The 12,126-nt window shown below is 31.2% G+C and overlaps 1 protein-coding gene across 8 annotated transcripts in view; it reads left to right on the forward strand.

The window, feature by feature from the left end:
* Positions 1-219: 219 nt before the first annotated feature.
* The window catches only part of LOC143227850 (calmodulin-binding transcription activator 2-like), a 184,771-nt gene continuing 172,864 nt past the window's right edge, over positions 220-12,126 (forward strand). For 6 of the 8 annotated variants that reach the window (XR_013015107.1, XM_076459179.1, XM_076459185.1 and 3 more), the window contains exon 1: positions 221-584. Coding sequence is in view for 4 of the 8 variants with exons in the window: in XM_076459173.1 (XP_076315288.1) it covers positions 503-584 (82 nt within the window). In the remaining 4 variants the exon portion in view is untranslated. Of the gene's footprint in view, positions 585-12,126 lie in introns of all 8 variants that reach the window. The other 2 variants (XM_076459175.1, XM_076459176.1) reach the window with 1 other exon arrangement.

A 12,126-nucleotide genomic window follows, 5' to 3' on the forward strand; every position in this document is an offset into this window, starting at 1 on the left:
TTTCTTGAAAATGAAAATTCATAATTTTCTGTTCGTTAAAATTATCTGCAAAATTCTTCAAACTTGTTAACATGTTATCACAAGCCTTACTTATAATTTTCTGAACCCTAAGACTTAGACAGTTTGTGAAATTTCTGTTTATTTAAAAACCTTTTTATTTAGCGATTTTATCGACGTCTAGCGAACGATACATTTTTCATTCTCGAACCCATAGAAACTTTCATTCCAGTGGGATGGGCCATTACTGTTTCGTAACTTACTGTGTTGCTGTTGCGAAAAGCAACCGAGAAGAGTAATTTACTGAGTGAAAATATATATTTTATTTTAAAGTTAGATTATATATATATATATATACTTTATGTGCAACTTCTGTGAATGAAGTCTGAGACTGCACGTATCAGATTAGTTATACTAATAACGTTAAACATTTGTTATGGAAAGCAGTTTGTAATATTTTAGTTTCACAATATTATTAGTATTATTACTATATTAGTTTTATGCTATGGCATTGACAACTCAGTCGTCATCTCATTCCCAACCGAGATCTTCTGTGGAGTTTCCACAAGCGGGGAAAGTTTCAGGAGGTAAACGTACCGGTCCAAGTTCCCTTGATGTTATTGAACCGAGACTTTTTATTTTATAACTTTTAAAAATGTAGCTTTAAGAAAAACCTTTTATATGCACAGATACTTTTATTTCGTTAGATTTAAAGCCCTAATTATATTAACCTTAATTATTACTGTTCACTAAGTGGGGAAGAAAATTTGAATATATATACATATATTTCATTTCATTGTAACATATGCTAATTAATATTTCTGAAGCTCTGTCTTTGACCAGTGTTAGAAAAAAATGTTTTTATTGCTTTACTACTCCATCAACTGTTCTTTTACTTTTTTTTTAACTAAATTTTCATTCATTAATTTAAACTGTTATATTCATTTGTTTTATGTTTTCATCTGTTATTTCCTCTTATGTAATTGTAGTAGTCTAGTTTTTTTGTGTGTATGTTTGTCTTTTTCCATCTCCAGTTTATTTTTCCATATGTGTATCTCATGTATATTGTAATATGTTTTTCTTATTGATGCTTTCAAGTTTTCAAACTATGTGTGTATTAGGTTTTCTTTTGGGAAGTTTTTCAGTTGTGGGTTTTTGGTGAGGTTTAAAAAAATTCCATATTTTATAAACTTGTATTTTAAATTATTTTTAAGTGTAACCTTTGAGTTTTTTATCCAGAATATCCTAATTGTTTTGGTTCTTGCTGTTTTTAATTATCTTTATTGAATCTTTTCCGTGTATTTCTAAATCGGAGTGCCGTAAATTCATCCTTATTTGATTTTTTATTTTTTATTTTTTTTACCTTTTCTTTTATTTCACTTAATTCCCACCATCTTATAATATCCAAATATTTAGCCATGTTTTTAAGTCTCTCAGTTCCCTTTTATAAACTTAGATGTTCATCCTTTCATTCTTTTCAATAATTGTTTAGTGGTGTCCTGATATCGAACTGCCTTACCAATGAATAGAGAAAGATATGGTATTGTATATTGCATTGTTAGAAGGGATCACGAACTATGGGTTCTGTTATATGAATCTCGAATATTAGAAAAAGAAACTTCCTGTAATATTATACAAGATAGAAGTAAAGACTCATTTTGTTTACTGTGTGCAGTTTTAGTTATTTTATTACAGGTAGAATATAAATGTCTTAAAATAATGCACAAATATTGAGGCTTAATTTCTAAACTTTTCTAGATGTTGAAAGACTAGAGGAAATGTGATTTAAGAGTTCGAAATTAATGTGAATGTAGAAAGTTTTGGTTTTGTTTTTACTTCATAGGAGAAAAATTAAACTGAAGAGAAATATCCAAAGCCATTTGTGGTTTTGCAGTCTTCCTAACAGTTGTTAGTGGAATGAATGAAACTAATATTATAGTTTATAATTTCATGATATTATAAAAACATGAGTAGGTTCAATAAATAGTGATACAAATGAATAAAAGCTCTATAATCTGAGTGCTCTTGAAAGGTGGTGCTTTCTTTTTCATGGTCAGACTGTAAGTTTAAGCTTTGGAAGCTAATGGAATATGGTCTAACATTTTGAATGGCTTGCCTGATCTTATGGTGTCTATTTGAATAATTTTCAAAAATTGTTGGATGGGTATATAATATAAAGGGCTATAGAATTTGTGTGTGTGTGGATTATTCTTGGTTTCAGTAAGCATAATGGTCCTGGGACCTAGCTTTATATTTATTTTATTATGATTTATGTTTGCTATGGTACCAGTTACAACCCATGAGAGTTATTAGGTTGTTATATTGACCAACTGTTTAGGTTGGAATGAGAACATGGAGATATGAACTTGGTGAATTTCATTTAAAAAACCAGTATACAAGGTAATACAGGTGAGAATTTTCTATTTGAATATCTTACAATTCTTATATTCTATTAGCAAGTCAAAAATATTGTTTTTCTTTATTGAAGAAGTTTGATTGGAAACTATTCAGCTGCATCCGACAAGACCATAACATATACCATGTATATCTTGGTCAAGTTATTATTTGTCCTTCAGTGATAACAGGACACTATCAGTACTTTGTATTTACCCACTGTTTTTCAGGTTCTTTAAATAGGAGTCAATTAAAAGGTTGATAGACATTTAGTGCACCAGGAATGGGTTTGATGTTTAGTTTATTGGACTGGTTACCCTTGATAGATCAAATGTATATATTAAAACAGGTTCTTTGTGGTTTTGACATCTGATATGAATTCAGAATTTTTAATAAGTAACCTCATTGGTCTGACTGGCCTTTGTAGCCTTTGTAGTTTGTTTCAGTTACAAACTTTTATTTACAAGATATTTGCTTATCATGTACTCTCAAATGGAAAATTTTGAAACAGTTAATAACGTAAATCATGATATCTTTATCAAAAAACAGAAACCTTTATAAAACAAGTTTCCTGAAACCACTGATTATTGTTAAGTAACTTTTAAATATATACATTTAAAAAAATTATAATATTAAACATGGTGAAAAGTGATCATGTGATTAACCTAGGTGTGTAGAAAACTGGAGGGTTACGAGTGGTTACAGATTTAGAAGAGAGAGAGAGTAATGTTTTTGTGGTCTATGTGGAAACTGGGAGTTAATGTGCAACTGAGTTTTGTTGATTCCAAGTTCTGATCTCTTTTGAGTGTAGTGGATTTGGTTAGATGTTTGAGGCTTGTAGAATTTAATTTTTCCAGCCTTGGTCATTGTTGATATTAGAGAGAAATATTTAGTGACCTAGTGCTTATTTTCATCAATCTGGATGGCTTTTTCATTTTTATATTTTCTCTACTGTGTTTTATAAATGTATATAATAGTTGAGATGAAACTAAGTTTAAAAGTAATTTGTTTTTTTTAATTGTTATTTTTGATTGGTCAGAAGCTTTCAAGACTATTTTATATGAACAGTTTATTAAACTTTAAATTGGAGTTAGTTTCTCCATATTTCTGCCTTATACTTAGGATATAGATGACACTGAACTTCTTGTAATCTGGAAGTTTAGTGATGAATGTTTCAGGTGTTTATCAGTGCTTCTGGGCAGTAACTTAATAGCATTCAAACCTCCATGGTACCAGTTCATTGGAAGAAGATACTCTGTTTTATGTTTAAGAAACATGAGAAATAAAAGCAACAGAATGTCCTTTGGCCCTTTGAGATCACTTAGCTGACCAAAACCATGATCTCAATGATGTTTTTGCGATCATTTTACTGTAGTTTTATTTCTACAACAATTAATCTTTATAGATAATGAACTGAAATGTAGCTACACTTTTTTATTATAAAAGTTTGTTCTATCACGATAATGACAGTTTTTATACTTCAAGTGTAAATCATGGTATTTCACCAAATTCTTTTTAAATAAATTGGCAATTATTTGTTTTTATTAAAATGTAATATAATATGCAGTTAATTTAAAAATAAAACAATGTACGTCATATTTTAGTTATAAGGTTATGTTTTATAGGGAAGTTAAAGTTCTGATGTTAGTATGGATGAGTCATGATTAACATGGAACTCAATTTTATTTATTATATTGTGTGACAGTGCTTTTAAGTTGAATGCTAAAGCAAATGATATACATGTATTTTTGCCAAAGAGATTGCAAAATGCATATTTGTGATTGCAAAAAATTGTTTCTAATTAGTTGAAATATAATTCCTTTTGGAAATTCACTGAAACACCAGAATGATACTGTTTAGTATAATATATGTTTATTTTGAGTTATTAGGGTTTCACTGTGGGATATTAATAATTTAACATGTACAGTCACAAGCTTACTGTGTATATGTTTTGTTCCTAAGCCACACATAAAAAGCTTTGAGGATTACAAACTCTACGTATTGAGTAACAAGCCTCAGTTTCATACAATTAAACTTGGTAGTCAAGGTACATGCAATAGTGTTTGGATCATAAGCGGGGGTGTAGAATTTTTATGCTCGATTGGGGGGATGATTTTTGCAACCATTTATGTGGACTGTTCAATTTGCAAATTGGTAATCTCTGATTACATGAACCTGAAAGCTGTAAACATGCAGTCACAGAGTAATCTTGTTGCCACGATACTTGCATGCATACTTAGGTCTACTGACTGATACTTATGAACTATCGCTTAGATCGAAAAGCTTAGAAGCATGCCTATATTAAAGATGTATATTTCGGCTACTGAAAAAGCCTACATCTAAGCCTAATTATGTAATTCAATTGGTAAGAACACAAGAATCACAAGAACAAACACACAATTTGTAGGCCTGTGATACAATAAAACAATTCAACAGACCAAACTGTAGGGGAGGGGGATGATTGAATGCACCATACCCCCCCATCCCCCAGAATTTATGCCCCTTATCATAAGTAAATAATTGATATGTTAGCTTTAAATTCTTTAAAGATTTAATAATTTTTTTCCTTTTTGTGTGAAAATCTACAGGAAATATGCTTGCTTTGTATATTTCTTTAGTAGCTTGAATGTTGATTTAAAATAGTTTGTTTTTTAAAACTCATAATTTAGGTTTACATTGTTTTCTTATGAAGATTCTGTAACAGGGCTGAAAACTTGCAGATAAAAGTAGTTTAACGTAAAGAAAATTTTGTGTATAATTCTACACACACATTTGTATTTATGTCTCATTATACAAGCCTATTCTTTGACTTTTTGTATTTTTCTTGGTATTATTTCATATCTGTACTTGAATTAATTGCCAGTAACAACTGTCATCAAGGTAGTTCCTGTATTTTTTGTACAACATCTTTGTGATGCTTTTGAGGTGTTTTGTTTTTCATAGACAAACATCAATATTCATCAGCTACATCTCCAGCCAGAACTATCCCATCACCAATAATGCTAACTATAAAGCTCTGCTTTCTAATATTTTTGTTTAAATGGATGAGTTTGTGGTATTATAAAGACTTGTGCAGATTTTATTGCTTTTAATGACAATAAGTGTAATTAAATAAAGAAAACAATACCTGGGTTGATTTAAAATGTTTTAAATATAATCTGTTACTCTTTGCATAATATGTATTTTTTACAGAATATGCATTATGTAACTGAAGTCTTTGACTTGGGTATGGGGAGATGAGTAACATACCTGAGTATAATACAGGTTTAATTTCTATTTTTGGTACGATTAATAACAATAAGATAGTTTGTTAAGCCAGAAGAATTAGTTATAAAAGAGCTCTCACATGGTTACTTAAAAAAAAAATTATACCTATTATATTAAATAATCTGACCACTTTTGAATGATAAATTTTTAACAAGCACTCGGTTAACAAGATATTGTGTTGTGTGAAATTCATTTCTTGAATTTCTGTGTTGTTAATATTAATTAATTAATATATAGGCTAACATTTTTGTAGAACTTGTAGTTTGTCATATTTTGAGATTGGCTTGTAACTGATCAATATTAAATTTGAAAACTTTCGTACAACAACATATCTTGGAAACTTTGTACTGTGGTGGTTCGATGCATTTGGGTTCCATACAGTTAGTCTCTTGATGTTAGTTATCAATCAGTTTGGACCTTTTATAAAACTGACTCATGATTCACCTTGCTTGCTTGCTGTTATATTGAATTCACCCAAGTTGTCAAGTATGTCTTTCACTATACTCTGCATTTCAGAAACACTGTTCACTTTTCTACAGAACAAGCAGTTATCTCACATCATGAACAAGAATATTTTTATGCATGCCACGAGCCTTGAATGAAACTCTCACCCCTACACATATTATTATGGATTGTACCAGCCTATGATATGTTTTTCATTAGACTATAGCCCTCTACCAGTAGGAATGAAACACATCCTTTGTGAGTCCTAGCATTTCAACAACGACTCATTCTTTTCCTTGACACTGATTTGTTGTTAAAAATGTCAGAATTTTTTGAATTTATTATTATAATCTGTTGTTATTATTTTTAGTGTACTTTGTCTTCCTTTTATTTTATTAATTATAAGAAAGACGGGGACTAAATTTTAGGCTTTTCTGTTACAACTTTGATTCGATTATCTTAACTTTGTCTTCACCTCTTAAGTTTTGGGCATGAGTTCAACTGTCTGTGGTATGGTTTGTTTTACAGTTCTATTTCCTGTTGTTTTAACCAAGTATACACAGGGTGCATAAAGTACTTCATAATTTCATCTATACAGGAATGTCCTAGGCCTGTGTACCAGGGATATACTAGGTCAATTGTTTTTGTAGAAACACCAACTGCAAAAAAAAGACAGTTGTGTGGATCATTTAAATTACGTATTCATGTGTTTATATTTTTGACATCTACCAAGATTCATAAACTTTTCAACAGGATTCTGCTACTTCTGCAGAGGTAACAGGAGACACTCTAATGATCAGTGATGTTATCACCATTATGCATCAAGTGGTTGGCATTATTCTGATTTTAAATCTGAGATTTTTTTACTTCCTGCTTGTGTTACTTCAGTTGATCCTGACAGAGAAAACTGCAACTCTTTCTGCATGTACTTTTGCTTCTGGTTCCCTCTTCTTGACGAGGATCAGGTAGTCCCATCATCCTTCTAACTTGCTTGGATTACACAGAAATGTCTTTTATTTTTCTTCAGTTTTTATTTTGCTGATTCTTGATAAACCTAATTACATCAATCTCAATCACTTCAATGTTTTTTAACTTGGAAATCTTTCTACATACACTTCTCTCTCCCTCATTCTCCATCTACTTGTCATTGTTTTACACTTTCTCAATGTGTTTTCTCTGTCCATGGTTCACCTTCTTTTAGAGGTTTTATATCATAACCCAGTCAGCTTTACTGGGGAAACATTCACTGACCTATCATTCAGGTCAGTCTCAATTTTAACCTTCCACATAGTTTGTTTGGTTATGAGATGTACTTCATTGGGATATCTTACTTTGTGACTCTATCTAGCACCCTTTCTTTAAGGTATTTTTTTGAACATTTATAATGTTCTGGAATTTCAAGTTGATACATCTTCTCAGCAGTCATCTCTTCTTATTTTGGTTTATTTCTTATTTTCTTCTTATTTGACAAGTGATTTCTCATTTTCTAAAGCATTCTGGAGTCACTGTCTCACCTATTTGTCCTCTTTTTATTGCCAAGTGATGTCCTCCCATCTGAGGGCTGTTCATGATGGGTCTTGAAACTGATTATTTTTTTTGGACCCACTCCTTGGTTCCAGCTCAATTGGAACTCATCTCTCCCATTTTGTATACCTGTGGACTTCCTTTGTCATAGATTGTTTGTCTAGGCAGGTGATGTCTTGGGGATTTTCAATGTCCTTTCACTCTTCTTCTCCATCCTATTAGGAACATCATGAAACAATTCCTAAATTCCACTCTAGAGTTTTATTGCCATCCTTTTGTCATTTCCACAGTTATGGGAGATTGGTAACCTGTCATAGATCTGTCGTACTTGAACCAACTTAGGTTATTCCTCAGTTCAAAATGGATGTTTGTGTTGCTCTGAGAAGAGTACTTTCTTGGGATGTAGGTGATTTATCATTCCCTTCTACACATCCTCATTTGTCAGCTTATCTTTTGCTTCCTTTAGTTCATCCACAGTGGACTTCCACTGAATGTGCCAAATCAGGCTATTAGTTCTAATGGATGACATTCTTCATGGGTTTTTCTTTTCTGACACTGATATAACAGAAAATAACTTATATTTGTAATTTGTTTATCCACAACTACCCTGGCCTCACCCTCATCTTAACAGTGTGGGATTCCAGATATCTACCTCTATATTCATATTCTTGAGTTAACATTTTCTTATCTTGATGTATTTCAGATAGCCCATAACTTCCTTGATGTATTTCAGATAACCCACAAAACCTTCATACCTCTGGCATTTTTTTTTTTTTATCTCATCAAGAATAAGTCTTTGTTGAAATGCTAGTATATGTGGGCTTTATTGTACATAGTATGTTCCACTTTTGTGGAGGGCTATAGTCATAGACTGGTAAAGTCTACTTTAACACCTGTGGGGATGGGAGTTTTCTATCAGGATTGTGGCATGTATATAATTCTTGTTGCTAGTGGTGTAAGATAACACCTGTTTGTTTGTTTAAGAGTAGAGTATCCAACTGTAATACATTTATAGGTAGGGAAAATGCTAACATTTGTTTTTTGATTAATTAATCCAAGTTTTGAGTGCTTGATATGATTTGTATACAACATAGATAATTATTCATATTTTCATATTTTCAGAACTCGTTATGAGATTCAAAGTTTTATTTTAAAATTGCTATTTGTGTGTCATTCCACTTTAGCAACTCCCATTCATTATTTGTTTAGTTTTGTAAGTGTTTTTATTGAAATTGGCAGGTTTGTGAATATCTTGTATTCTTTAAGGTAGAGCCGCATCTTTTGTTTAGAAATGTATAGAGAAACTCAATTAAGTTCTCTTGTAAATAGTTCTTTTGCAACAGTCAACCATTGTATTCATACAACTTACTTTACTACCTAATCAATGGATAGGAGTTTGCTGGTGAGGGGATCCACAGGTTTCATTTGATGGCAGTGATTTTCAAAGCTACTTCTGCATTCTTATCTGGCTGATTGTTTTTTAATATTCTTTATAATGTTGTTTTTCAGAAAATAGGGGGCACCTGTTCATTTGTCTGGAGCAAGATATTTTCCATGTTAAAAATTTCTTGTTGTTATTGGGAGCCCTTGAATACTCGTCAAGACAACGAGACAGCAAAAATATCTTCATATTATTGCTAGTTTCAGTGTTTTTCTCTTAAGACCATAAAGGTATTTAGTTGAACTATGTTTAATTATAGTACACTGTAAGTAAAAATGTGACTGCAGGTTTCTTCCTTTCCCATATGCCATAATTGGTTCAGAAATCATGAAACATTCTTGGAGTTTTGTTCAACTTTCTTTCTCTACTAACTCCTATGGTCCTCTGGGTGAAATTAGGGACTGGCTCTTTTTGTTCTAAAACATGAACATTCTGTCCTAGATTCTTTTCACCTTCTTTGAATTCTAGACTTGCATGGTTTTAAAGACCTGCTTCTGTCTGTGAAAGGATCCTGGATGTGGCAACTTTAAGGTTGTTAGGATGCACACTGTGCTTTAACCAAGCTTGATTTGTATTCCCAAACAAGGCAAGTTTTTTTTTACGATTAACGTGACCTGGCTTAAATTGATTTAACCTTTAGAAAGGTTATTCTTGACAATTTTATTTATAAAGGGTCAAGCAATTAGTTTTCCTTTTTTTATCTGATACATTTTTTAATGCATTTATATGAATTGCATTCTAATTTTTATGTCTATGTGCATAAATACTACTAATAAATCAGGATATGGTTGCAAGTTTTTGCGTGTGTAACCTAAGCAAAGAACAGTTATTCAAGGTTCACTGTAATGTAGCTTTTTTATATTTAAAGGAATGCAAACCTATAGTCAAGTAGAATAATTTCCTATACTTTTCTGAAATTTAAGCTGCAGATTATAACCATAGAATCATTGTATTTAATAATCAAATTGAAACTAATGATGGCTCTAGAGTGTAGTTCTAGTTTATGATACATGATATTGAGAAAGCCACTTCATTGTTGAAAGAACAGTAGACTTAATGAGAGGTGTTATTAAAAGTTTTGAATTCCATGGAGTATAATAAATAAACAACTACTTAAGATTAAGCAGTACATTTACATATCTGCTTGCACAGGATTTGCAGGAGGTGCTGTTGATGTAAGTAAAGTAAGTATGAATTAGAAGGTGGTAAGATTCTAGTAGCCAGTACTGAGATGTATAGTTAGGCACAATGTTTTTTTTCACACATTTTATCAAAAGTTTTGAAGAGAACATTATCAATTACCACTGAAGCAGTTGTAGCCTAAAATCAGTGTTTAGTAAAAATACAATAACATAAAATATCAGAAATTATGGTGTTTTAGATTTATTATAAATGAACTGTTAGTTGTAACAACATATTGAGTTTAGGTGAAATTCCATACTGTGTATGTATTGGTTAATTATGTGAGTACTATGTGTTGTGGTAAGCTTCATGCATGTAGGATTTCCTTCATCCTATTTATTTTCATTTTGTTGTAATTTTCTCAGTTTGTATTAAGTAATATATGATGAAGAGTGAATGAACCATACGTTTCCTAAGTGTCCTATAGGTGCAAGTTAATATCACTGATATGACATTTAAGTTCTTTTTCTGGGGCTTCATATTCAAAAGCTACCAAACCTAGAAGAAAATAAGAAATTAATTACTGCATTGGCCTAATGATAAGACTGTTTTTTATGTTAATAATTATGCTGTAAAATTCATAGTCACCTTATGATTAAGGCCAATCGTAGGCCCTTTACCCTACTCTAGTCTGTCGCATTCTTGAATGACTAGATAGCATCTGTCTACTTACAAGCACCAAATGTTCCCTCAAGATTATCATTAGTTCTTACAACTAATCCACCTGCAGGCTGCTCAGTTATAGCATTGATTTTGTGGACCTAAAAAAGGACTTTATGACAGACACTCAATTCTTTGCTCTCTTATGGTTTCCGAAAATGGGTGTTGCCTTAGATTTGAGATCATTCTATAATCAAGCCAGTATGTTAGGTTAGTATTATACATACATAAAGATGATCTATTTGAGATTAATGTATTCATGTCAGAGACTTCTGTCAAGATGAGAATACTTGCAAATTGATAAAAAAAACAACTTTTAATGTATAGTTTTATTTGTAGTTGTGAGCTACAAGATGTTACAGCAAAAGCAAATTTCGACTTTACACTGGTTTATTTTTGTTAGAAGGTTATATCTTGTATATCCAGTATAATCTTTCCTTTTTGTCACATTAGATAATTTTCAGTCTCTTGTAGTTGCTTGTAATAATAAGAAAACTTGTATACAGAACTGTTAATTAGTATGGTATTCAAACGGTAATCTAATGTGCACTGTTAAAGTTATGAGTTTCCTTAAAACTGTAACTTATTTTTAAGGTTTTCCAAAAGTGTATGTTGTGTAAATGTGTATGTTAGTGTTAGTTATACTTTGAAGAAGCTTTGTAATGGTGTATATGTGTGTGTGTGTATATATATAAGGTTTAATATATTCACTAATCCTATTTTCATGCATTTACAAAATTACAGCTCCTGTGATGTTAAGTTTGGAATGTATACGGTGTCGTGACACTCTTAAATTTTCTTACTGTGTTTATAAACGTACTTCTAGAACATGCTAAAATTCAACAGTGTATATAGAGTTGTGGTATTTCACTCAATTAACAGTCTTATTTAACTACACTAAACCAACTATTTGGCCTCTAAGAAATGCTCTTTCAAAAGTTCTTTTAAAAATGAGGATAACTTTCAGCAATGTTGACGTAAAGTACACCACTCTTTCCCTTAAAATGTTGTAATTAGCCATTCCTGTTTAATGTATTTATAAACAGCAGAATGGTTTTGAACAGCCCTTCTTCCCAACGTGTGAATTAATTATTTATGTTCTGGCATTTGTCAACAGACTTCTGAACTCACCAAAACATTAAATTTGTAAACAAAATTACACAAGCCTATTTGAAACTTAAATGAAAACAAAATGCATTCAAACATGTTTATTGTGC

The sequence above is a fragment of the Tachypleus tridentatus genome, chromosome 10 (genome assembly GCF_004210375.1).
Source record: "Tachypleus tridentatus isolate NWPU-2018 chromosome 10, ASM421037v1, whole genome shotgun sequence".
Taxonomy (NCBI): Eukaryota; Metazoa; Arthropoda; class Merostomata; order Xiphosura; family Limulidae; genus Tachypleus; species Tachypleus tridentatus.